At 37.0% G+C, this 27,338-nt stretch overlaps 2 protein-coding genes across 4 annotated transcripts; one reads left to right on the top strand and one right to left on the bottom strand.

Moving 5' to 3' along the window:
• The first annotated feature begins 1,693 nt into the window (after positions 1 to 1,693).
• On the top strand, positions 1,694 to 14,761 carry LOC137715035 (AP-2 complex subunit alpha-1-like). 2 transcript variants are annotated; one of them, XM_068454248.1, is made up of 28 exons: positions 2,129 to 2,227; positions 2,885 to 3,019; positions 4,819 to 4,950; positions 5,683 to 5,808; positions 6,082 to 6,144; positions 6,222 to 6,319; positions 6,417 to 6,624; positions 7,292 to 7,363; positions 7,445 to 7,537; positions 8,122 to 8,223; positions 8,419 to 8,516; positions 8,684 to 8,765; positions 8,875 to 8,963; positions 9,772 to 9,877; positions 9,960 to 10,025; positions 10,749 to 10,855; positions 10,951 to 11,055; positions 11,258 to 11,378; positions 11,490 to 11,672; positions 11,814 to 12,050; positions 12,299 to 12,379; positions 12,514 to 12,678; positions 12,780 to 12,866; positions 12,968 to 13,093; positions 13,477 to 13,557; positions 13,640 to 13,711; positions 13,960 to 14,039; positions 14,111 to 14,761. In XM_068454248.1, exons 3-28 carry the CDS (start codon positions 4,858 to 4,860, stop codon positions 14,256 to 14,258), a joined length of 2,889 nt encoding a protein of 962 aa, XP_068310349.1. In that variant the 5' UTR covers positions 2,129 to 2,227; positions 2,885 to 3,019; positions 4,819 to 4,857; the 3' UTR covers positions 14,259 to 14,761. The 2 variants fall into 2 exon arrangements, with proteins under 2 accessions (XP_068310348.1, XP_068310349.1); XM_068454247.1 differs by lacking the exon at positions 2,885 to 3,019 and having other exon boundaries at positions 1,694 to 2,227.
• A 1,961-nt stretch (positions 14,762 to 16,722) lies between these two features.
• On the bottom strand, positions 16,723 to 24,879 carry LOC137715216 (DDT domain-containing protein PTM-like). 2 transcript variants are annotated; one of them, XR_011065552.1, is made up of 11 exons: positions 24,743 to 24,879; positions 23,618 to 24,595; positions 22,706 to 23,383; positions 21,303 to 22,452; positions 20,020 to 20,308; positions 19,762 to 19,886; positions 19,159 to 19,625; positions 19,036 to 19,064; positions 18,347 to 18,829; positions 17,221 to 18,235; positions 16,723 to 17,092 (listed from the first exon to the last, which is right to left on the bottom strand). XR_011065552.1 is itself a non-coding variant. In XM_068454461.1 (10 exons), the coding sequence occupies exons 2-10, from the start codon at positions 24,436 to 24,438 to the stop codon at positions 17,301 to 17,303; spliced, it is 4,977 nt and encodes a 1,658-aa protein (XP_068310562.1). In that variant the 5' UTR covers positions 24,439 to 24,595; positions 24,743 to 24,879; the 3' UTR covers positions 16,723 to 17,300. The 2 variants fall into 2 exon arrangements, 1 of the variants encoding a protein (XP_068310562.1); XM_068454461.1 differs by having other exon boundaries at positions 16,723 to 18,235.
• Positions 24,880 to 27,338: the final 2,459 nt, after the last annotated feature.

Raw genomic sequence — 27,338 nt, forward strand, 5'->3', positions numbered from 1 at the left:
GCGCTGCCGTGGGTGGCGGTCAGCCGCCCCAACTCGCCGGAAAATCCAACTATTTCCAAAAATTCTCAAACTTCACAAAAATGAAGATCTCAGTGAGTGGAGCAACCACGAAGTCCAAAAGTGGACGGAAGACGGTCAATTTTGCTCACAAAGCCGGCAGGTGCCTAAAACTTCTCGACGTCGATTCGTCGTCTACGATGGTCCAACGGGGTCAAGGTTGGTCGGGTTTTGCTCCTAGGATGATGGGCTACAAAGCCCAAGTGGTGGCATCGGCCATTGCTTTGCCGATTTGTCTGAAAATCGAAAAGAGTGGCCGGAGCACTATTGATTTTCGTCAATTTTCGTGGCCTCCATCCGCCACATACCATGATTAATCAAGATGGTTCTTGGGTGAGTCTTGTAGAGGAGAATGAGAGATTCAAGATGGTGGTGGTGGCGTCGAAAAACTCCATCGGAGTTGGCTGGATCGGCCTTGGAAGACGGGTGGTCGTGGAGGTGTACGGACGGAAACCCACGAGAAAAGCTCCTAGCTTCCTCCCCCTCCCCCCTTTTTTTTTTCTCCCTTCCTTTTTTCTGATTTCTCACTGGTCCTCCATCCCTTTTAATTTGATTGGTCCATTTTCCTCTTTATTTAAGGCTGATTAGTTAGTCTTCTCACATGGTGGGAGTTCAAATAATTTAACTACCTTTAAATAACTAACTTTAATCATCCGTAATTATACCGTTATAACTCGGACTCGCAAACTGCTTTCGCCTAAGCGTTCGTAGTGACAAGTACTAAGAGAATATGCTAAAAGAATAAGTCATATGTCACTCTAACCGATGATCAATAGAAGTCAAAGTCTTTGCCTCTAGGGCATTTTCATAAATTCACGCTTCTAAAATTAATAAACATGTAAAATTTGGGACGGGTGTCACAGTTAGTGCAGTTAAGTCTTGAACAATTTCCTTAGTGTGTGTAAATATAAAAGATTTAGATGGGAAAAAAATATATGGAAGAGAGAAATGTGAAAGTGGAGAGAGCGAATGTGGAAGATGTTTATATTTTATTTTTTATTTTCTAAAAACAAAAATATGCTATTATAACATGTGAGTGAGATAAACAAACCGCAAAATAGTTAGTGCAAAATTATATTATTGTCTTTGATTAAATTAATATTATAACCTAATGATATTTTTCTAAACTATAATACTAAGTGGATGTTAATAAGTAATTTAGATTAGACAATTCGATGTCATGTCAGATTTGGAAAAATATACCCATAAGTTTGAACCTTGCGGTTGTAGGCCCCTACCAAGAAATCACATGCATAATTGGGCATTTAGCAAAAAGAGTGTAAAAAAAAAAAAAAAAAAAAACCTCCCAAATTATAACAAAAAAAATTTTAAAAATCCAAATTTAGAATGAATAATTAAAAAATAATTTAAATGCAGGTGATGTTTTGCAACTGTAACGAAAAACGATCATACTTATACACTTTTTTGTTAATTCAATTTTCATTGGTTTTCTTTATTTTAACAACTAACTGTTTAACTCTAGCATAATCGCGATACTAGAAAACAAAGAATTTTGATAAATTGATCATGTAATTGCATATTTGTTTTATTTTTATTTTTATTTGGAAGCAATTGCATATTTGTTTTTGGGCAAAAGTAATTGCATATATTATGCCTGGCTGGCTGTCTGAGAAATTAAAAATGGGGAAAAATGAAGAAAGAAGATGGAAGTACTAGGTGGTAACTGAAATGATTTCAATTGGGCAACGCTGAATAAAAGTCGTCTCCCTTCCAGCACTGACCGACGGCTTTTCTCTTCTCGATTTTCCTCTCAGTCCACCTTCCTTCTCTCTCTCTCCCTCTCTCTCTGACTCCCTCAACTTTCTCTATCTCAAAATCCCAGCACATACAATTAGATCAAACCCATTTTTCCGATTTCGTAATTGGAGGAGTCGCTGATCTTCCCTGACAGTGTTCGATTTCTGCTGCTCCTTAGATCCAACGCAGGACCCAGGAGGATCTCGATTGGATTTGGGGGAGCTGAGGAGTGGTGGCTTTCTCTCCGTGTGCGTATCGGTAGGGCTGGATCTGGGCAGCCATGTCGTTGTCAGGCATGCGAGGCCTCTCTGTTTTCATCAGCGACATTCGGAATTGCCAGAACAAAGAGCAGGAGAGGCTGCGGGTCGATAAGGAGCTTGGGAATGTCCGTACACGCTTCAAAAACGAAAAGGTTAGTCATTTAGGCTTAGGGTTTTCCCTCTTCGAATGTATTGTTGCGTTGCAAAATTCGTTCTTGTTAAGTTCGGGGCTTGGGAAATGAATGAGGATTTTGATCTGGGGCATGGAGGAATTGGTTCATTGCTTGAATTAGGGATTTGGGTTTTTCTAGGTGTTTGCTTGGCTGCTGAGAAACTCTGAGAAATGAAAGGAAACTGAGATTTTGGAATTTTGGGTAGGAAACTTAAAATTTGCAATTTTGGGTTTCTATTAGTATGTGGAAGGGAAAATGTGAAGTGAGCTTGAGGTGGATTCTGATTCCAAAATAAAGGTTACATAGTGTATACAATTATTGGCGTTTGCGGTGAATTTGGTGGCATCGGCATTCCCCTTCTGGCTTTCAAGCTTATTTAGAAATAGCTTTGCTGTGGACTCGTTATTCGAGAGAGGTAATAGGAATTTTGTACCGCATATATTCCTTGGTGTTATAAATTCCATTGAGGTTAATATAATCAGCTCAATGAATGGAGAGTTGCGGTTGATGGGCTTCAAATGATAGGCATGAAAATCCAGATGTGTTCGCCTTCACTTGCTTTGCTTTTAGTCTTTCTGATGAATAACATAGAACCTTATGGAGTTTTAGTTAATGTTTACCTAGTTAATATGATAGGTTTTGTAATCTTGAACTGAATTCTTGTTATGAGAGGGAATAAGATGGGAAGTGAATCCTAGTCTGTGCCTAGGGAGATTGGAGAACGCATGGGGATAGTCTTGACGTTTTGTGGCATTGCTTCAGCTAAAATGTGTGAGTGTTCCCTCATTTAAATTCTATTGTTTGTGGTTCTAAGGTTACACAACATCCATTTTGAAAATTTCAAGTTGGATTGAAATTCATCCATTTATTAACGTATACCTAGTTGTTCTTATACTGAATTTAAGACTCAAATCTGTAATCACATGTTGGTACCCTTGTGATTAGAACATGAATTGTTTCTATCCATTGAACTGAACTTGATGAGTGACTAAATCTTTTACGTGTCGGCATACTGTAAAGGATTTAAAAGTAGGTAAATGTCACCTGTCATCTTTAAACTACTATCACGGTAAAATGGATGTTTGTATTAAATCAGAGATATAAATATTTTTATTAAAGCTTAATCTTTCCTGTGTTAAAGATAAAATGTTGTCAACATGTTGTCAGACCCTAAAATTTAAAGAAATGTGAGGGACCATGGGGTGGTATTCCACAAGGGTACCGCTGTACATGGGCTAGTCTTAGAAAGTGTCATGTATCCATGTCTTATTCCGTAATACACTCCCTGATCTTCACTATAATTCAAAATTGTGGTTGGATATTGACTATGGTTGAAGCGATGGTGATTTGGTGTTGACCTTTTCTAGTAGTTCTGCACACTCACTTCATATGTTATGTGTCACCACCACTCTTGTATTTTTGTTGAGTCAGTGAGCAATATAATTTCTCTACATTTTTTCAACTTGCCATAGATTTAATGATCTATTCTTGGACTGTAAATTTGGCAACTTAAATCATCGGCTGTGAAGCAGTTAATTGTTGTATGTTGTTTGTTTTAGCCTTATACCAGAGATTGTTGCACCATCTGTGGATTTTAGGTTTGGTCATCAAAGATGTACACTTATATTGACTCATTTTTAACTCATGAAAATTTGAAGCATTTTTCTATCTTCTGATTCTTTCTTCATGGTGTCAATCAAAAGTTATTATTCTGTGTTTAGGAACAATTATTTTGTACTGCCTTGTTGACGACTTCTGTTAGCTATTACTGGTGATGCTGTTCCAGCACCCTGTACATCATTTTTTTGTGAATGACACAAATTTTTGGTGAGAGGAAGAAGAGTGAAGGTTAAGGGAGATGTTGTGTGATGACTGTGTTTTGGGCAATTTGCTTGGAGGACATAGGAGGATGTTTCATACATTTGGGGAAGAGGAGCTGAAGATTAAGTTTGTCTCTTGGTACTGTTATGTGCTTTGGTTTCTTCAGAGTTTTGGGAATTTTTTTTTTCTTGAAATTTTCTCTGGCTCAGAGGGATGCTGTTATTTAGGTGATTAGTGATGTTTTTAAATGTTTTTTTTGCAGTTTGTGGATTTTGGATCTTTATATGGTGGTTATCTTGTCCTCTGCATTGTACTTTTTTCATTTTAATTCATAAAAAGTGTGCTAAATTATTGTTCTCTCTCTCTCTCTTGTTAATGGTCATTTGACATCAATTATCTTTTGCTCTGATTTGTGCCTTTTTATTTTAATTTAATGTTATATAATAAAAAAAAAGAAGCAAATACATTGTTCTCTTTTGTCTTTTCTCTCTCTCAATAATGTTTTTGACATTAGTTATCTTGCAACACAAATCCTATACTGTCTTCTCTTTGGTTTTACATAGATTCTGTGGCATAGGTTGGGACATAGATCAATATTGTATTTTTTTCTTAATTGTTAGAGGTCTATTTCCTTATGAAAATCACTATATTACTCAATACTGTATCTGTTTTTTTACTGTGTGCTCACGCTATTTAGCTAACCAAAAGGGTGACTGGTTAATGAAAATTATCTTTAATTTTATCAACAGGGTTTGATACCTTATGAAAAGAAGAAATATGTCTGGAAAATGCTTTACATTTATATGCTGGGCTACGATGTGGATTTTGGGCACATGGAAGCAGTTTCTCTAATATCTGCGCCTAAGTATCCAGAAAAGCAGGTGATACATTCTTTTCATATCAATCTAAAAATAGACTAGGGGCTAGTTTGGGAAGTGCTTTTAAATGACTGAAAGCGCTTTTAGAGAAAATATATTTGGGTTCCAAAAGCACTTGAAGTACTCTTCCAGGATTAACTTGCATTTTTACTACAAACTGGTTTCAAAAATATTTTCTCTAAAAGCAGTTTAAGTCATTTAAATGAGCTCCAGCACTATTTTTGCACCTTGCTTGCATGTATGGAAATATAGCTTGGAAGTTTAGGAAGTAAACCCATCCTCTTCATCTTCTTTTCTTGTATATTAACCAATGGAAACAGTGATAGACATGTGTTTCAGTGTCACCATTCATCACTCTTATACCAAGTAGGTCTGGTGTATGAATTTGAGGTGATATGAATTGTTTTCTACAATATTACCTCTTGCTCTCATACCAAGACCCCGAGTGGGTTAACTTTGTGAACACCATGCTGCTCAAAGTTCACCTGCTGACCTGGACTCCCATGTCCAGTTTTATAATTATAAGAATATAGTATTATATGGTACTTCTGCATGCATTTTTTATAATATAAACTTAAAAAAAATGCATAGTTTTCTTCTCATGTGATTAATTTTCAATGATAGTAACCTAAAAACCTTTAATTCTATTATATTGCTTTATCTTCCATCTCCCAAAAAAAAAAAAGTTAATCTCACACTCTAATTGACTTTCAATTATGCGAACATTTATTGCAGGTTGGGTACATTGCAACAGCATGCTTGCTCAATGAGAACCATGATTTTCTGAGAATAGCGATAAATACCGTGCGCAATGACATCATTGGTCGGAATGAGACCTTCCAATGTTTGGCGTTGACTATGGTATGGCCATAGAAATTCTGTTAGGTGTTCAGAACATGTTAATCAATTTTATTTTGAAATTGTTAGTGATAATGATGAGATATGATCTTATCTTCTATTTGTCTTCCATAATAATATACAATATTAAATAAGTATTTTTTGAGTAATATCTTGCACGTTTTATTTGGGTAGGTTTTTTCTGAACCTATCGCTTCCATGCTGTCTTTTGTTTGTCTTATTATTCTTGTGTCCCTAATGTACCAATCATTATTTCATTTGTATTCTGCTCTGTAGGTTGGGAATATTGGTGGCCGAGAATTTGCGGAGTCATTAGCACCTGATGTTCAAAAATTACTTGTAAGGGGAAGTGGATTTTTTATGTTTGGTTGAAATTAATAGAAAATGATGCTGTTGACTAAGTGTTTTTTATTCAGATTTCTAGCAGCTACAGACCACTTGTGAGAAAAAAGGCTGCACTATGTTTATTGCGCTTGTATAGAAAAAATCCTGATGTTGTGAACGTAGATGGCTGGTACGTGAACATGGGATTTTCTTCACTATTATTCCAATTTCCAATACTATTGCCTTTTGTGCTTATTTGATGGGTCTCTCTTTTTCTATTATTTTAGGGCTGACCGGATGGCACAACTTTTAGATGAACGTGATCTTGGTGTGTTAACATCATCTATGAGCCTTCTTGTTGCCCTTGTATCAAACCACTATGATGCTTACTGGAGTTGTCTGCCAAAATGCGTTAAAATATTAGAACGACTTGCTAGGAACCAGGATATTCCACAAGAGTACACCTACTATGGCATCCCATCTCCCTGGCTTCAGGTTTGTAATATATACATTTTTTTTTGTTTTATTTGTTAGACTTCTTTGCATGTACTGGATATCAAATAAATTCAGCCACCTATCCTTCTGATTCAGATTTATCCTGTCAAATCTATTTTATTAAAACGATTGTAGCTACCTCTGCTTTATGTCTTTTTTCTGTGCAATCTCCTCTTGTTGTTGAACCTTTCACCAATTACAGTGGATGTTGTCATTTTCTTCTTGCATGGGCCAGAGTACCATATACCCAGCATGATCCTTGCTATTTTAGATCATAACTCAACCAGCCTTACAGCTTAAACTTCTAGAGCATCCTAATAAAAGAGAAATTTAGCAGATGTGGCATCATTTTGTCTTCATCGGATTTAATAGTAGTTTTTTAGGCAAAAGCTTTTTCTGGGGTTCAAAACTCCGATGATATTGAATCATCTTTAAGTGGCATTGGCCAGTACTTGAGAATATTTTTATTTTCTTGCTGTGCCTGGACAATTTACTGGGGCATTGTCTCTATCGTTTAACTTTGTTGGATAGTCACTACAGCCCATAAGGCTTGGCTTTAGGCATTGCTTGGGTAAAATGGTGAGCTGGAATGTAATGCATTCAGTAGTTTGTAGCATTGGGTGCATATAAACGAATTTGTGTTATACTATAATTTTTGTTAGGACAGGTCAGGACAATGAGGGCTCTTCAATATTTTCCGACTGTCGAAGATCCAAATACCAGAAGATCATTGTTTGAGGTCCATTTTCTGTCAAGAACTTATTATCAGTTGTGGTGTTATATTTTTTGCATCTATTAAACTTTGTACTGGTGATTTCAGGTCTTACAGCGGATTTTGATGGGTACTGATGTTGTGAAAAATGTTAATAAGAACAATGCATCACATGCTGTTCTCTTTGAAGCCCTCGCTCTTGTAAGCTTTCTGCAGTACTTTTTATGTATGATTGTGGTATTCAGGCACCATTTATTGAGAGTTTCCTTTTAATATGTGCGTAGACAGTTATACTTGCATATAGGTACACCTATTTGGTTGACTGTTTTTAATTCCTTTGTAATTCCTGTATCTTCTGGTTGTTTTTGGCATTGACTTCCACTAAATTCAAGTCTTTTGTGCCGCAAGTGAAAGCAACAAAATATGGTCTCTGTGCATACGTGTATAAAGCATATATTATTTGCAGACATGCCATGTATGTATGTGCGTGGAATCATATGAACAGTTTCCCTTATAAATTTGTAAAATTGGTTTACTCTTGATTATTCCTCCTGCCCCCTTCTTTGAAGGTTAATCAATATTTTTTAAATGTTTATAAATTTGCGTTTGTGCAGTCGTCCGAGATTATGACACTTGTACTTAAATTAGTTCAGAATATTTTCTTTGCTAGCTATCTTTGAAACTCTGTTTCCTTTTCTTCAGAGCACACACAACATGTCTCATCTATTATTTTTTTAAAGGCAAGTGATTCTTATGTACTTCGCATTATCATTGCCCAATTTTAGGTCATGCATCTTGATGCTGAAAAGGAGATGATGTCTCAGTGTGTTGCCCTTCTTGGAAAATTTATTGCTGTCCGAGAACCAAATATCCGATATCTTGGTTTGGTAAGTGGTGAAAACACTTATGGTTTCTTAATTCTTATTAAAAAAGTATCAATTGATAAATAATACATTTTTTTTTCATTCATTTTAATGCAAACCGTGACTGAAGAAAACAAAGGAAACTGTGACTATAGCTTAGAAGAGTAAACATGTTGCTGCTGGATATGTGCATGATTTGAAGTCACATTGCTTGTGTAGGAAAATATGACCCGCATGTTAATGGTGACTGATGTGCAAGATATCATCAAGAGACATCAGGCTCAGATCATCACCTCATTGAAGGATCCAGATATCAGGTTACAATTGTTATCTATTTGGATACTTGCTGAACATGTTAGATATCTGGATTTTTTTCTGTAAAAAACATCATTTTTTTTTTGTTTTGTAGCTGCTCTTATTTTAGTGCTCCCTTTTTCTATATCTTTAACCATTTTTGCTTACTGACATTGAATTATGTGCTCAGTATACGTAGGCGTGCTCTAGACTTGCTTTATGGTATGTGTGATGTTTCAAATGCAAAAGATATAGTTGAAGAATTATTGCAGGTACATCCAATGCTCGGTGTGGTCTAGTTGGTTTAATAGGATTTTGGTAGATTGTCTCTTGTTTATATTAGCACACATTTATTTTCTCCAAATTTCATTTGCATTTCAGTATCTTAGCACAGCAGATTTTGCCATGCGTGAAGAATTGTCTCTTAAGGCTGCCATTCTTGCAGAAAAGTTTGCCCCTGATCTTTCTTGGTAAGAGTCGATCTCATTTTGTTCTTTCATATATCCAATTCGTTTGAAAAGCATGGTCCTTCTCTGAAAGGAATATGATATTGGATAAATACACGCGTGAAGAAATCTGAAAACAGGCCTATGATTCTGAGTTATTAAGCAACTGGGGATAGAATTAACTAAAATATCGAATGTGATGTAGAACCTGGTAGGCAGCTAACAGTGAAAAACAAAGAGAAGATGAGTGGATACTCAGGGAATAATAGGTGAAGAGACCGAGAAGCATGAGGTTCATAACGTGTATGGTGACTCTTGTTTTAATTTAAACTCATGTTTTGCTTGTGAGGATGTATGGGATATGTAGGTTACCATTATAAAAGTGGTGATTTTCATGACCTTTTGAAAGTGTGTTTCCGTTTTTGTTTTGACATCTTTGACTCATTATGTGACGTTTTACTCTGAAACTACATTTACTATTTCCATCAATGTCTAGTACAAAATATACCTAAGATGACGTAAGATGTGACTGAATGGTGAAAGCAGATCAATTTACCTAGCTTCTTTGTTTCTGGTTTATGTTGTATTCTACTTTGCTACTCGGGTTAGATAGGGTTAGGCTTTATTGAGTTTATCACACACACGCGCACGCACACACATATATTTGAAAAGTTAGTATCAATCAATTTTTTGACTGGGTGGTTGATTCTGTTAATTACTTCTATTCTTCTGGATCATTCTGGGCATCTCTTTTGTTATTTGTGGACTCTTGAAGTAAATGTATTATGGGAAGTAAACCTTTGCCAATGGTTTGCATAATGATATTGTACAGGTATGTAGATGTGATTCTTCAATTAATTGACAAGGCTGGAGACTTTGTTAGTGATGATATATGGTTTCGTGTTGTGCAATTTGTTACAAATAACGAAGACTTACAGGTTTGAGTGCTTTAGTGCAATTTTATTGATACATATGTTCATCTTAGTACCTATATGACTGACATGGTATTCACTTGATCAGCCTTATGCAGCAGCAAGAGCTAGGGAGTATCTAGACAAACCTGCTATACATGAGACTATGGTTAAGGTGCGTATAGACTATGATTTGATTTTCCGGACAAGCTTTAATTCAATACGAGAGAGATAATTGTATGCTGGATTAAGTAGCATGTTCTCTGTAAGACTTGTGTTGTCAGAATGTGAATCTGGACTACACATTGACATTCTGGCCAAAATCAACATGATCGATGTCCCAAGTTCAGTCTTGAAAAAGAATATTTTCTGGCATACGAGAGAGAGAGGGAGAGGGAGAGAGAGAAGGGGGGGGGGGGGGAGGGGAGGGAGGGATTGAGAGCTTAGCTTACATAAGGAAGTTAGAGTTGGTTTTGCTAGGAGTTTCTTTAAAAATTTCATTGGCATGATGTCATACACCTTGCTGCCAATAGGTATTTAGTAAGGTCACTACTTGTCCACTGATATTGTACCTTTTTTACTTCTCTTTCTGTAATAAATAAAATTAGTATGTCTTATATAAAATAATAGAAAGATAAGGAGGCTGAGAATTGTAAGATCGTTCTTAATGGAGATTCTCATTATGTTCTAAAAAGAGTCCTATGGTTTTGGGTTCTAAGTTGCAAATTCGTCTTGGGGCAGAATATATCTGTAACACATGATTTTCAAGAGTATCATTTCAATTTCAACGTTCCAATCTTTAGTGTTCATTATTTCTCTTGCATATTTTTCTACCAAATTTAACCATCTAAATAAAATAGATGTCTTGATTTGTTTGGAATCAATACACATGCAACAGGTCAGTGCATATATCATTGGAGAATTTGGCCACCTTTTGGCCAGACGGCCTGGGTGCAGTCCGAAGGAATTATTTAGTGTCATACATGAGAAGCTTCCTGCTGTAACGTAAGGGAACTTAAATCTTTCTCTGTTTCTTAGTCTTGCTAAATCCAGTTATCATTTATGTATATTATCTTACAGACTGTATGATGTATTTGCAGGACATCTACGGTACCTATTCTTCTTTCAACATATGCTAAGATCTTTATGCACACTCAACCTCCAGATCAGGAACTACAGAATCAGATCTGGTCAATTTTCAACAAGTGAGATTGCCCTCTGCACTTCTACTTTCATGAATTGGTTATTTTTTGTTTTCAAATTCTGTGTTTTTCTTTATTGCATGGTTGATTTGAGCAATATTCAGCAAGAAGTGGGGTTGTCTTTTGCATCTTTACTTTCATGACTTGGTTCTCTTTTGTTATTAAATTCTATGCTTTTCCTTGGCTCATAATTTCTTCCATTCAGATATGAGAGTTGCATTGATGTTGAGATACAACAAAGAGCTGCTGAATACCTTGCCTTAAGTAGGAGAGGTGCAGCTCTGGTGGATATTTTGTCTGAAATGCCTAAATTTCCCGAGCGGCAGGTACATTTGTTTTGCACTTTCCTTCAGATGATCAGCTAGTTCACAACACTATCAATTTCTTGGAAATTATTGAAACAAACTTTAATAGTTATATTTTTGTTTAATATGTAGTCTGCATTGATCAAGAAGGCTGAAGATACAGAAGTTGATACAGCAGAACAAAGTGCTATCAAGTTGCGGGCCCAGCAGCAAACATCGAGTGCTTTGGTTGTGACCGACCAACGCCCTGCTAATGGGACCCCGCCTGTCAACCAGCTTGGTCTTGTCAAGATGCCTAGCATGAGCAGTAATGCGGTTGGTATTGTTTATCTTTTCAATAATGATTCTGATTTTTCTTTCATTCTGTGTATATAGGGTATGCATATTGTAGTTTCACATACAAATATTATGTCTTATTTTGAGTGAATATTGATGCATGTTTGGGTATTGTTACAGGATCACAATTCAACTGACCAAGGTTCGTCTCAGGAAAATGGTACTTTGAGTAAAGTTGATCCTCAGGCACCTGCAGCAGATATCCTTGGTGATCTATTGGGTCCCCTGGCTATTGAAGGCCCTCCCGCTACTGCTGGTGAGCCTCAGCAGAATGTAATCCCTGGATTAGGAGGTGATCCAGATGCTGTGGATGCTTCAGCAATTGTGCCTGTTGGCGAGGAGCAAAATTCTGTTCAGGTAATTTCTGTAAACATTGTAGGCAATCATTTCTGTGTGCTGTATTTCTTCTAAGTTCTAAGTTCTAAGATGTAGATGGAACTTGAAAGTGTTAACTATTAGTTAAATGTGTTTTTGAAGTAATTGTGATTTATGAGTAGCTTAATGCGCTAACTATTAGATAAATGTGTTTGCCTTTGATTCTTGTTTTTTGTCGTTTATACTTATTTTCTAATACTTGTAACTAATTTTACAATTCTTAAATGCAGCCAATAGGAAATATTGCTGAAAGGTTTCATGCTCTCTGCTTGAAGGATAGTGGTGTTCTTTACGAAGATCCTAATATTCAGGTTTTCCCCCAAATTATAACCATATTTTTCTTGTTTATAGATGTGATAGTTTCCACATTTTCTTCGAGAGAGATTATGAAAATTCATCAAGGCCTTATTAGGCTTATAGTGACATTCATGTGATGTTATGCCAGATTGGAATTAAAGCCGAGTGGCGGCTACATCAAGGATGTTTTGTTCTTTTCTTGGGAAACAAAAATACTTCACCACTTGTGTCAGTTCAGGCTATAATATTACCTCCCTCTCATTTGAAAATGGAGCTCTCACTAGTACCGGATACTATTCCTCCCAGGGCACAGGTACTAAATGATACTCTTGTAATTAAGCTTTGGTGGTTGATCGCTCTCTTTCTCATATTTATTAGCTTTGTGTTTTTTTTTTTTTTTTTCCTGTTCTGTAGGTACAATGCCCGCTAGAAGTTGTGAATCTCAGACCTAGCAGGGATGTAGCAGTTCTTGATTTTTCCTACAAGTTTGGTAACAATATGGTACTTACTCTAAAAAATTCTTGTGTTTTTTTAGTGTCCTATGAAGCAGACAATAGGTCGTATGATATTTGTTGTAGATACTTATAGTAACCCTTTTGTAGGTCAATGTCAAGCTTCGCCTCCCAGCTGTCTTAAATAAATTTCTTCAGCCTATTCCAGTGTCTGCTGAAGAGTTCTTTCCTCAGTGGAGATCACTTTCGGGGCCACCTCTGAAGCTTCAAGAAGTGGTATGTCTGTCAAGGATTTGTCACATTTTGTTATATTTGTGTTGAAGAAATTCCTTTTACGTGTTGAAAATGATTGACAACCATTTATATTGACAGAGTGAATTCTGATGACATAATTGTTTATTAGTCTCTTTCAGTTAATCTTTTTCTGAATAATTAATATAATTGTTTATGGTGATGTGTCATAATCTACTGGAAAGCAGGATGATAGAACCTGTTAACTGTTACACATCAGAATAGGAAACACATGCTAACCATTTTGTAGTAAATTTTTAGCATTGTGCAGTCGGTTTATCGCTAATCCCAGGTTGAGGTTAAATTCCTGTACATTGGCTAGCTACTTTATTTAGCAATGTGGTGATATTTTCCAGTAAACGGTGCAGGTTAGAGGTGTCAAACCAATGCCACTTGCAGAAATGGCGAATCTACTTAACAGTTTTCGGTTGATGGTTTGTCCGGCACTTGTAAGTTCCCTTCCTATGTTTAAATTTTTCTTGCTAGTCTGCCAGTTATTTAAGGTGGTCACTAATTTATTCTCTATTTTAGGACCCAAATCCAAATAATCTTGTTGCAAGTACAACGTTTTACTCAGAAAGTACACGGGCCATGCTTTGCTTGGTAAGAATTTTATGTTTGTTTCCGGGACTATAAAATTTAATTGGTGGATTTGATTCCACGACTTTTGCTATCATGGCACAGCTGAAACCCCAATTGTCGGTTTATTGTTATAGATACAAAACTACGTTGCTTGGCCTTTCCCTTGTATAGGAATTTTATTAAGTTTTAGGAATTATCCATAACTTTATGAGAAAATACACTTTAGAATTGTAACAGGTTAATGAAATTTGCTTGTTTATGCTCCTCAGGTTAGAATAGAAACAGATCCAGCAGACAGAACACAGTTGCGTATGACAGTTGCTTCAGGGGACCCTTCATTAACGCTCGAGTATGTATTGCTAACGTTAAATTTTTCAGCTTTTGGAAGATAGAATCCTCTGACCTTTGAGTGATGTGTAGGTTGAAGGAGTTCATCAAGGAACAATTAGTTATCATGCCTACAGCTCGCGCACCTGGACCGGTGCCACCAGCACCTCCAGTAGCTCAACCGACCAGTCCAGTTTCAGCATTAACGGACCCTGGGGCTATGCTGGCCGGCTTGCTGTGACAAAGTGAAGGTGATGTGTGAGGATTTGTTCATTATTATACACTCGTAAATCTGATTTATACAACCTGCCCAGTGGTCTCTCTCGCGCAAAGTTCAAGTGGTGGACAAAGAAAATCCCACCGCAAGGGCTGGCGGAATTGAAGTGTGAGCTGATTTGTGCGGGCAGCATTAGTGTGAGTGGATATTTCCACAGGTAGGTGGTCGGGGTTTTTAGATTCTTTATGTACAATGCAATTGTGCCTACGTGAGAAATTTTCTCGGTTTTGGGGTGAGGGTATTTTTCTTTTTCTTTCTCGTTTCACATTTTTTCCCCGTCCCAGCGGCAGCGGATTGGTTTCTGTAGTTACGGGGACTTGACAGGAGAATGTAAGATATCATGAAGTAGATTAGTTGTAGTAGAAGCTTGTATTTGTTTGTTGTCGATGCATAAATTTGTTATTCTCAGTAATACAAACGATTGGGTGATGTGCAGTGTGATATGTTGCCCCGAACGCCACTTGTTTGTATAATACCTTTCTTCTTTCTGTAGAACCTAAATTAGTTTTTAAACTACAGATTTACCACAACTTGTCCTACGGGAGTAATAATTTAGGTGGATGACTTTTGCAAGATTATAAGAGCATTTGCACCAATTGGGGGGGGGGGGGGGGGGGGGGGGGGGCGCAATTGCAATTAGAAGGCCAGGGCAGTACAATTGCTCTTATTATTCACTCTAAACCGTAATTGTTTGTGCAAGTTTATTAGTTTGGAAGGAGGAAGGGTAAGGACGATTACTATTAACATATACAATTTTTTTAAATTTTTTACTGAATGTCTAATTACAACAAACATAATTAAAGTCTAATTCCAATAATAGGATTGTAGTAAAACAAAAATTCAGTTGTGTGAAGAAAGAAGAATATGGTTGGGTATTTTTATCCGAGCAGTTGATTTTCAAAATTATAACCTTTGGAAGGTCAGGATTCTAGCATGTGGCAGCTGACCACAAAAGAACAATTTTTTTTTCGCGTTGTAGGAGTTCAGATTAAACACTCAGATTCGAAAACCAATGGTTCAGATTAAAGGACAGTTAGAAATTCAACATTTTCACCCAAAAATAGCGGTTTGGCTAGGGCTCATGGTTGTCTGCTGCTTCAATTGTGAGCTCCTCCCCTTGCAACAATTGACAGGGCTCCCCTGTCAACTGCCCTTCATTTTTGCAATTCCTGGAGTAGATTTTGATGGGTTGGGAGACAATTTTGTCCAATTGCAAGGGCAACTCCACAGTGGTGGAGATGCTCTAAATAAATCGGAAGATTCTGAAAGCTATGGGATCAAAGAAAAAATAAATAATCTGCTCTTTTTTTCTTTCCGCTCTCTCTCTTTCGATTATTGATTGTGCAATACTCTTTCAAATAAACCTAACTTGGATAAAGAAGGAGGATAACAAAAAAGAAAGAAATGCATTTCAAAAAGCAGAAAAAAGCAAAGCAGAGGTCAGGTTACATGGCCAGAATTTGAGAGGTTTTTTTAGTTACCTCTAATATCTTAAGGAACAAGTGTAGTGACAAAATTATATATCTAATGAGATATATTGTCTAAAACTTTTCTATTTTGAAAACTGTTAAGACATTGCTGTTTTTTGTTTTATTTTTTACTGACATTTGACGAGAAAAAGGGTTATAATAACATTTAACATTTATTTTTAATGTTGCACGATAAATGTGTGATTGTTTCGTTAGACACAAAAATTTCATGGTTTTGATTTGGAAATTGATTTTTTTTGTCCTTTTTCGTATTATAATTTGATGCTATATTTTTTTCATTCATTTGCACAAAAAATTGTCTGATAGATACACTGTAAGATGAACACAAAATAAAAAATAAACACACCATCAAGCATGCGAGAAGTATGAACTCTAATTTTATTTTATTTTATTTATTTATTTATTTATTTTAGTAAATAGATATACAAGTAGTGCTAAAAAGTAGAAAGAAATTCAAAGATTTTGAATGCTTTTGGGTTAAGTCTGCATATTTGATTTAATCAAAGAATAATGTTAGGTACCTTGATTTTATGTAGCAAATGATATGTCACCGATTAAATTTGTACTTTAATTAAATTTAGAATTTGATTAGTCATTGAGATACAAAGTTATAAGGTAAAGGTACATTTTGGCCCTCAAGTTTTTCGTTCAATTTCAAAGTCATACAACGTTTTCAAAATTTTTTAAATTTCATACAACGGTTTACGATTTCATACTAACGTTGTACAATCATTAATTACTCCGTAAATCTGATCATTAAGTGATATCATGTGGTAAGCGCAGATCCCACATCTTGCTGACTTTGAGTCCAAACTCGTGCCAAGTGGTTAAAACAGATTAAGAGAGAAAAGTTTAGTTCATAATAGGTGGCACAGGAAAAAAAAAAATCTATAATTTAGGAATTAAGATAATTGAGAAAATACTTTAAAAACAACATCTTGCACGAGAGAAGGAAATTATTAACACAAACAACTTTCCACAATACCAAAAAGCTTCCTCAGTACGACCTGATTTCATAACAAGAAAACTGTGGTTGGGATTTCATTTACACAAGCAATTCAATCAGATAAGCACAAAAAACCTGCTTATCGTCTGAACTCAGTTCAGACCCAAAAAAAATATGATGGCAGTGAAACAATAACAGCCCATTTTCCGGTTACGGAAAAATCGGCCACTTTAGGTTAGAGCTCCAAACCCCCTACTACTACATTGTGGTGCCTCACTATTTAAATGGGAAGTCATAATTCAGCTTCCCGAACTTCTCAATGTAACTGAATCTGACTGAGAAACGCCGGGGGAAGGTAATAACTGTATCATCAGTCCGCCACAAGCAGTACCATTAACAAATTAACTCCGGGGTTAGAGAACTGAAATTTCCATATTTGATATCTTGCCTTTCTCATAAATCAAAAAATTTAACCATCAAGAGTCGTTACCTTGCAAAATCTTGTCCAGAAGATATCGCTCTAAAAATTGTTTACAGAACAAAGCCTGAAGCCTTAGGATGGCAAAACAGCTACCGCCACTCTCTGCACTGGCCACACTTCCAGCTTCCATTCACTGGTGATGATTCAGTCCAAGGTGAACACTCATTGTGTATCAATAGCCCACAGTTCTGGCAGGAAAGATCGGGGGATGGTTCTTGAAATGAGCACACCTGACATTGCATCATATCAACAGCAGACTTTACTTCATCAGTGAAAGTAGCCATGTTATACTGATCAGAGCCTCCATCCTGGAAAACTGTATATTGGTTTTCCAGATTTCCTGATTCATCTGCAAATGCTTCGAATCCATCCAACTGGTCACCATCATCAGGTGCAAGCAACTCATTGATAGTGAAGACAGTTTGCGGTTCCATATTCTCATAGTTCAGATCTTCATAGTCATGCACCATCTCACCTTCAAATCCATTCATGGAGGCATCCCATTCAACATGGGATGGTGCAAAGTCCATGGAATTTGACAGGTAATTCATTTCACCATGTGTAGATATTCCAGGATGAGATATGTTACTCTCGTGAAAGCCATTTACATCCTCTTCACGCTTAATACCCCTTCTCACTGGTAATTTCCTAGGCCCTGGCTCAGCAGTATTCCATTGAGCATTAACTTCCGAATCGTACTCTGTAACTAACTCAACTTTAGCGAGAGAAAAGAGAAGAGGATCACCATCCTGCATGGGCACTTCCTCCATGGGAAATATTGGAGTAGCAGGTTCGTACAATTTAGAATCAGATATGGAAATGGTTGCAGAATCAGAGTCCTCTCCAACTGTTTCTTGCTTTGAACGCCTAGTGTGAACCTTCTTGTTCTCAAGCATCCTTATGTTTTTAGAATCAGTGTAAGGACATAAAGGTGATTTTATCCTCCGACACTTGCAACACTTGAAACCAGCCACTTCAGAAATCTTTGACTCGTCGAGCTCAACAGCTTCGGCATGGTACCAATCTGCATCACCACACACATAATCCACCTTAGACACACACACGCTCACAGAGAGAGAGAGAGAGAGAGAGAGAGAGAGAGAGCCAAAAATACCACTTATGGGACCACACTTACTTTTGCAAGTTTCGCAGCATATATACATCAGATCTGACTGATATGGCATATGGCACAAGTGGCAAACAGGATACAACCCATGCACTTCTGAACCATCCGCAAGAAGTATGTTATTAAGCAGGAAATCAGTGTCAGTTTCCTGGCCGTTCTTCTTCTTCCATATAATACCCCAAGAACAAATGCCGCGACGTTTTTTTGCTGCCAAAGCAGACTCTGAAGTTGCTTTCTTCTCGGAACGGGTCCCTTGTCCTTTGACATGTGTTACTGGTTGAGTGTAATTTTTGGTCCGTGCAACACTGGTGACTGTCATGGGAGTTTGATATTCTTGCATTTGCAAGTGCAAAGGACTAGTTGGAGACTCCTTCAAGTTTTCATTTTTAGTGAAAGCCTTTGCATGGTAGCACTGCTTGCAAGTGATCAAGAACTCAACCTCTTCATTTATAGAAACTGTTGAACTCATGGTACAGTCCTCATGACAATAACCTGACAACAATACAGAAGAAATTGCAAACATTGGTAAAAAAAACTTTAAATACGTTTAAGAAGTTGGTATTTGATCATATAATTAGCAAATCCTGCATTTTAAAAAAGTTGTTACTTAGCAACTCTTGCTTAAATCACATTTTTTAAGAGATTCCTAATTAAAACACTACATTTGTAAAGACTAAAAGAAGGTTGTGTCAATGTACCTTGACAGATGCTGCACTTGAATGCATTCCTGAATTTACAACAGAGAAATAACGACTCAGTTTTTGACATAGCAGTATAGAGAACTTAACAATTAAAAAGAATAAATCATATGTTGTAGTTACCGCATTAAAACATTCAGTTGACATGAAGAGCAGGAACACAAGTCCAGATTATCTCTCTTGCACACAAGATAGAAAAATATGTCCCTGCGGGGAACCTTCCACTGCTGTTTCTGTAACTTGCGAAACATATTCAAAGGCTCCTCAGCTGATGGCAAAAGAGCTTTGCCCACCCTTTCTTCATATTCTTTAATCAAATATAAAGGAATGCGCAGTTCAGGAAACCAAAACTTGTTATATCCATCTTGACTTTCCTCTGTTTCAATGATACTCTTCATTACACGGTTAGGCAGATGCTTTTGACTACCGAAATCAACCCCATATATGGTACTGTTCTTCACAGATTTTTTATCACATATATTTGCATTTCTAAAAACAGATGCATCTGTCTCCACACCCTTCCCATCGGGGAGGTTCTGCTCAGGACGAACAAGATCACTCCATCTCAGATGATAGTCCAAATATCTGACCTGGTGAAATATTACAGTTTAAGTTTCTTAAGTTATCAACTATATACATCACCAGGTAACTTAAAATGTTGCCAGGCCAAGAGATATAGGGGTGAACAGAGCAAGGAATTTATGTATTTGCAAGAAAATAACAAACCTGAAGCGCAAGCTGTGATGCATTCTTACTCATTTCAACTGCAGCCCTCCATACTGACTGCCTGCTTCTTTTAGGAATCTCAGAACCATCAGCATAAGATATACCAGGAATTTTCTTCCAACCACCTAATGGACCACACAAAAGCCATGAGTACAGATCTCTGGAAGGAAAACCTTCAATAATTCAAAGATATCATTGCCGGGGTGGGGTGGGTGTGTTTAACAGCTAGTTTTGCGGAAAGGCAAAGACAGAAGTTACCTTGGCGAGCTGCTTTTTTAACCAGTGAACATGATAAAATTGCTCTCTGGAATATAAGCTTTGATAGCTTCCCACCTTGCCACCAGACAAAACTCTGGTCATGGCAATCATCATCTTTATCGTCATGAATCGCATTCTGCTTCCTACCCCTCCTGCTGTTTGGTCCGCGTTTTTGTGTAGTGCCAACAGAGCAAGTTGCACTTTGAATCATCGAAGATTCAACCAACCAATCATCCACCAGCTTAATCCACTCCCCAGATAGAGCAATGGTTCGGATATTTGCCTCAAGCTGCAGATAAGAGACACATCATCCATCAGAACAAATGCATAAGCATGAAAATATATATCACAAAATAATACACCCACATATAGGATATACAAGGGAATTAAATAAACCGCAGGTCAAAATTTAGGGAAGAAAATAATATGAGATGCATAACTCGTTTCAAGGAACCTTGCCAGGCATCTTATGCATTTTTCAGTCACACATACGCACACACTGTTGCTATAAATATTGTTTAAAAACTAACGAAAAGCAGACAAGTAGGCACTATGCTGCAACCAAAGTAGTCATAAAATACAAGAGGATTATTTCACTAAAATATTCCGGTACAGATTCAACAGAATAACTAAAACGTTTTCACTATGCTAGAATAATGAAGTGATTGCACTTATATTGCACTCATTCCTACTAAATTAGTAAATTTGTATAACTTGGCTGCCATTGGTCTTTCTCACTAATCTTTACAAGTCATGTGAAACTTAAAAAGAAAAAAAAAAAAAATAGCATATACATTACCAAAAGACAAGCAAAATGAAACTGATCAATGAAATTAAAAATTTAGTTGGCAAACTTCAACTTCAAAGAAAATTGCATAATTGCCAATTAGTAGAAATTTCAAATCTCATGCTTTCAATATACCTACTGAACTCAAAAATTCAATTTGAAACTCAAATCAGATCGCAAAAGTTAAGACATAAATGGAAATAAATGTCCCCATAATCCTGCAACTGTCCTAATGAGTGGTTTGAAATTGGTCCTCTGATTTCAGTAGTCCATTTAATCCAACCAAAATCATTTTAGGCATCACTTGTCAGTAGTTGACATAGGAAGTTTAATGATGAAGGCCAGATCATAAACAATACCATTGAGTTTCATGTGGTGGAGCTCATGGAAGATAGAAACTAAGGCCCCTTTCACTAAACACTAATGCCTACTTGAAAAGGTACCGACCAACTAATATCTACACAAAAAAACAGAGGTCAGGATATTAAAAACTTACTTCAAGCAATAGCGCTTTTATTGCACAGAAACTTGATCCTTCATAAATTTGTTTGCGCCACTGGTTTCTATAATTTTCATTTACAAAGGGTCCAGTTACTAGGCCACCTAAACTCTCCTCCATGTATAAAACATATGTTGCAATGCTTACAAGATTCCCCTCCCCATTCTTTATTGGATGCAGGCTGGCAAGGGTCTTCATAGTACCTTTGGTGGCACTCAAAGCAGCATGATTTAGCATACATCCTCTCTTGCTTGACACTGAAGCCTTACAAGAAAGACACCAACCACACCTCTCCCTTGGAACCTCCACAAGCTTCTTTTCAGAACTTGGCCAGAAGAATCGTGAGGCTGTTAATGAGAAGGCTTTTGTTTGCAATGAAATGTTTGCAGACGCAACTTTCCTGGGATTGCCTAAAGCCTGACTATCTGAGACCCGAGTTTCTTCTGATGATATTGCAGCAAGTTTGGAAGCAGCAGATGCAGCAAACTCTCCATGCATATAGTAATTTATGTATGCCTGAGGTTTATAAAAAGCCCCCATGCATGCATGCTCACTGTAAGAACTGTTGATGTTCCCTGAGGTGCATGTACTACGGGCTACTGCAAGCGGTCTCTCAACTGAACTTTGGTGGGTCAGATGAGATGGATCAGCCTGCTGGCTACCAGTACCATTTGGAACAGAAAATTCCATTTTCTGCCTTGTACGTATCTTGATAATCAAAGGCCGGCGCTCCTGTGGTTCACTGCCACCATTGCTCTGAAAATTAGGAAGGTCAACTTGGATCTTATCAGAGGCATTGAGAGATGAAGCTGCCGTGTAACCTAAATTGGTATGACTTACACTAGTCACATAATTCTCAGCCTTGACCGGATCTGCAACCGTATGATTTTCCTTGCCAGGCAAAGGAAGTGACCGAGTAGAAGATTTTGCACCTTCCTTTGTATATTCCAATGGAATTTCTGTTTCAGTCGCTTCTGGAAAATATAAGACACTTTCTGGGATACTCCAATATTGTAAAATTGCCTTGCACACATCTGAGTATAAAGCTGTATGTTGGCCAGATGAATGTAAAACTTTAAGGACTTTTGGAATATCATTCTGACTGTAATATCTAACACATGGTTCTGTATTGATAGTTTCCTTGAGCCTGCAAAAATCATGCCAGGAGATTAAAACAAGCAAGCAGATAGGTTGAATGACATTCCAAATGAATGAGAAGACATTAAGAGCAAGACATATAGACAGAACTGGAGAAAAAAATCCAAGTCCAAGGTATAGACGGAGGTATCTCCACGAACCAATAGTAATGAATTTTTTTTAGGAAAAAGGTTCATCAGTAATTAAAATTCATAGCAAACACAACAAGGGGGAACTAAAAACCAAAGATGTTGAAAACATACACCAGTAAGTGGTTGCAAGTACCCATGAAGATGTGCTCGTAGGAATCAATGCCAAATATTTGTGCTCCTTTAACAGATGTTCCCTTTGTAATTGTTGGCCCAATCTTATCAATTGTGCACTCGGGACAATACCAGGACCCTTCTGGTATAGACAATTTCATAACACCAATACACCTTGTGTGGTAAGCAGAAGGACACCCATCACAGCAAAGCAAGGTTCCATCCATGCCACAAAGCCGACATTCATCAGAGTTGCGATCTGCATCATCCACGTCCTCTTTTACACCTTTGGAACTGATTGAATTAGCATTACCAGACGTGCGATTAGTTTCCACCTCTTCTCTGTCCTTCCAGGCAGAAGTTTTAGAATATCTCGGGTGGACCCTTCTTGGCCCACTTACAAGAGGATTAGTTACTTCTGCATCATAATCTATTCCGACTTCTGATTCTTCACGCATGTCTAATTCATCTCTCAGATCTTTAGCATCTAAGACATCGTTGCAAAGGATTTGCAAAATAATTAACTTTATACCAACTGATAGTAGATAATACTCCTTACCCAAAACATCATTATAAAAGCCTCTCCAATCAGGTCCTTTTGTATATCCCATAATTGTCAAATACTGGACCAAGTAAACTGGCCAAGTCAATGTATCAACCAAGTTCCAATCAATGCACCTGCAAATAAATGATAAACATAATCCTGAAAGTTTAGTAATGGAACTATAAACAAAAACATCAGATATGTGTATATAGTAATATTTTACTGCAATCATTTTTCTGGTTGTAAAACATAATACAAGAAGGGTAGCTAGGTTACTACCATACGCACTTGAAGCTAATACGGCTCCTGCAATGTACTGATATTGTAAAAGATCCAATCAACTAATGCACTGAGAGTTGTATGTATACCTCAAACACTTTGGTGCTACCTCTGAGCCATCAGATGAGAGTGTTTCAAGATGACGCCTCAAGGCACGCAGCAAAGCAACATGAATTGCATCCAACAGTGTGTTTGGAGCACAGCAATTAAGCGATCCCACAAAATCATCCAGTGTGAAGGGGTTCAAGAACAGGGAGATGCTAAATGATCGCAAGAAACCATATACGGAAAAAAGATGTGAAACATACTGCTCTGGCACGCCTATGGTACCTGAAGAAGGCGGCAATGGTGGTGGTGGGACAGGGGGTGGCTTATCATCAAAACCCATATCTCTATCCCGTTCATACTCACTCGAATCACTAGACGAATCATCGTCACCTTCAATTTGAGTCTCATCACTCTCGATCTTTACTCCACCGCCCAAATCCCTCAATGCTGGTGAATCGATCCTATCCGCCTCCTGGACTGAGTTTACAACATTCTTATCCAACCCAGCTGCAGTTTCCCTATTCAAGTTCGACACTAAATCATCTAATTTCTTCCTCCTAACATTCAAACCAGTGTCAAAATCATCATCACCAACAAGGATGCCACGAATCTCGCCACTCTCCAAGTCCTCACAATCACCATCTTCGTAATTAACTCTATACAACCCGGCATCATAATACACAACTTTCCCAAGAAAAATCCCACTCCTTCCAAAGTCTTTCAACACATATCTACCCACCAACACAATCAACCTTGTCTCCACAACCCGTTTCTTAGCTTCCGGACCCAATTTCAGGTCCTTTTCATCCTCCACTTTACGCTTCCTAGGGCGACCCCTCTTTTTGACCACCGGATTGTCCATATAGCCAATCCGATTGGATCCCAACCCGAAATCAAACCGCCACAAAAGCCCTAAGCTTTTCCCCAAAATTAAAGCGTCTTAGACTATCGCTAAGCAGTAAGATTTGGATAACAATTCATCCAAAATACTGCAAAATCCAGGTGTGTTCAGGCAGATCCTATGGAACCAAAAAACAAAAACAATCGAGGAGTGAATATAAAATTGTTTGAACTAAGTTCCAATAAAAAAAGAAGTATGCAGATTCGAAAGTTGTGCCTTTTTCTGATTGAGAAGTGGATTAAATATATATGTGCAACAACGATACCTGGTTAGGGTTTGATAACCGCCATTGGAGATGCCTCTGGGAGCTTTGGGAGAGAGATAGAGAGCCACAGAGAGGGGGAAGAGAGAGAGAAGCCCTATTGGGACAAAACGACAGCCCACGATCCCTGACCGAATTAAATTGCCACGTGCGCGTGATTTACATGACTCGGAACTCAGTTTTTTTTCACGAGTCGCCAGTTTGAACTCGGACGAGTTGGTTTTTATACAATTTTTTTTTTCGTGGCGCAGATTATTGCGTGGCAATGTTTACCAAAAATTGAAATAATTCCGTAGCGTGGTATTTCGTGTGCTGCGGCTCTATGATACCCTGTGGGGCGGCTTTATGTAACACTTGTAATCCCTCACTTTCCCATTTTGGTAAATTGAAGGGTGTTCGTTTAAGAGTATTCAATCAGAATTTAAACAGAATTACAAAAAGTGAAGGATTTTGATAGATTGGGAGCAATATCACAATATACTTTAGGTATTAACAAATCATGCATCTTCATAAACAGAAAAAAAAAAAAGAAAAAACCTTCATCAAATTATAATAAGATATTTTAAAATCTCAATTGAGCATAAGCTTTAAAGAGAAACAAAATAATACATATAGTAAACATTTTAACAAATGTTACTTTTTGAAAGAAAATACGATGTTCTCATTAATATGAGAAGAGAAAACATTCAAACTGATATACATTTGTAAAAAAAAAAAAGTAAAGTACAAAAAACTACCTCAACTATTGGTGTCACGACACTTTCATAACTCATCTTTTAAAATTGACAATGTCATACCTCATCTTACGAATTTGTGTCAATGTCATACCTTCCGTTAGCTTGGCCGTTTATTTCTCAGTTAAATGCTGATGTGTCTTGATCCGGGACCTATTTTTTATTAAAAAATTTATTAAAAACTAAAAAAAATCATTTAATATTTTTTTAATATTAAAATAATTAAAAAAAAAATCCAACATCACAACATCAATCGTCCCCTTCGCCCCTTCTCTCTCTTCTCCCCATCTTCATCTTCTTCCCCCTTTCTGCAATTGCAACCCAGAAAAAAAAAATCAATTTGTTTTCCCCGTTCCCCACCTCCTCTTCTCCCCGCACCCAACCTCTCCACCTTCGCACCCACCCTTTGCACCCAACCTCACACCCATTACCTGCAACCCATAAAACAAAATAAAAAAAAATAATAATAATAAAATAAAAGAAACCCTGATCCGAACGAACTGGGTTTTGTTTTGTTTTTTTTTTTTTTTCTTTCTTCCTTCTCTCTTCTTCTTCTTGTTTTTCTTTTGCAGGTGGGTTTTTTTTGTTGGGGGGGGGGGGGGGGGTGGGGAGGACGAGAGTTTCTCAATTTTGTTTTTTTTTTTTTTTTTCCTTCTTCTTCTTTCTTCTTCTTCTTCTTCTTCCTCCTTCGGGTTGGGTTGGGGTTGGTTTTTTTTTTTTCTGTTTTTTCTTCTTCTTCTTCCTCCTCCTTCTTTTTGGGTTGCAGGGGGTTGGGTTTGTGGTGGGGGAAGGGGGGACGAACTGGGTTTGGTTTGGGGTTTTTTTTTTTTTTTTCTCTTCTTCTTCCTCTTCTTCTTCCTGGATTGTAGGAAGATGGTGAAGAGAGAGAGGAGGGAGGGACGAAAAGGAGAGGTTCATTTTTTATTTTTTTTTATGTACTTTTTTTATTATTTTAATATTTAAATAATATTAAATGATTTTTTTTGTTTTTAATAATATTTTATTAGTTTTTTAATAAAAAAGGGTCCCGGATCAAGTCACGTCAACATTTAACTGAAAAATAAAAGGCCAAACTAACGGAAGGTATAACATTGACACAATTTCTAAAGATGAGATATGACATTGTCAATTTTAAAAGATGAGGTATGAAAGTGTCGTGACACCAATAGTTGAGGTAGTTTTTTGTACTTTACCCAAAAAAAAAAATTGTCTTGACTATCAAGCAATTCAAATAAATTTTTTTGTAAGCATGAGTAAAGTTATTATTGTTATTTTTAGTGTTAGACGTTCAAATTCAGCGTTGTAAACTTTATCATAATATGAACTTTGTAAGATATTATTTGTAAATAATTACCACTGCATCTCTCACCTCCAACTAGCACTTATAACAAACAAAATAAAAAATCAATAAATAAGATCATGTTCTTTTGTCACAATAAATAGATAAATAAAACTATAAAAATATGTTCAAGTAGATGAAGTGAAATATTCAAATCTATGTAGTGACTTTGCAAATTATTATCTTCATTTTAAAACAAATATTATTATTAAGGGAAGGGGATTGAAAAGCTCAAAACTATTATAATTAATTCAGGAGATTGATAGTTTCGACCTTGAGACCCATAAGTGAAAACTCAGGACCATATATACTAAGATATTCGATCACATGGAGATTATTATCTCTATGAAAAACCAAAACTTATATTTTTCACATTGTCCCACCACCCACGAACTTAAGGGATTTGGATCCTCTCCTGAGCCTAAGGTGAGGATCCTCCTGACCAAGGAGTGTGGGTCGTTGGATGAAAATCCAAGGGCTACAAACAGGAGGTCCCTTTAAAGTTATAATAATTATAGTCGTTGAA

Source organism: Pyrus communis, chromosome 14, assembly GCF_963583255.1.
Source record: "Pyrus communis chromosome 14, drPyrComm1.1, whole genome shotgun sequence".
Lineage (NCBI taxonomy): Eukaryota > Viridiplantae > Streptophyta > Magnoliopsida > Rosales > Rosaceae > Pyrus > Pyrus communis.

Bases quoted from the DNA above. Each gene is read 5' to 3' on its own strand.
- LOC137715035 (XM_068454247.1), top strand. From the start codon at position 2,096: ATGTCGTTGTCAGGCATGCGAGGCCTCTCTGTTTTCATCAGCGACATT. The intron at 6,145-6,221 runs GTAAGGGGAAGT...TTTTTTATTCAG, and splicing joins CTGATGTTCAAAAATTACTT to ATTTCTAGCAGCTACAGACC. The intron at 8,224-8,418 runs GTAAGTGGTGAA...TTGCTTGTGTAG, and splicing joins ATATCCGATATCTTGGTTTG to GAAAATATGACCCGCATGTT.
- LOC137715216 (XM_068454461.1), bottom strand. From the start codon at position 24,438: ATGGACAATCCGGTGGTCAAAAAGAGGGGTCGCCCTAGGAAGCGTAAA. The intron at 19,887-20,019 runs GTAACTTCTGTC...GTGGTCCATTAG, and splicing joins TAAAAAAGCAGCTCGCCAAG to GTGGTTGGAAGAAAATTCCT. The intron at 19,626-19,761 runs GTTTGTTATTTT...ATATTTCACCAG, and splicing joins CATCACAGCTTGCGCTTCAG to GTCAGATATTTGGACTATCA.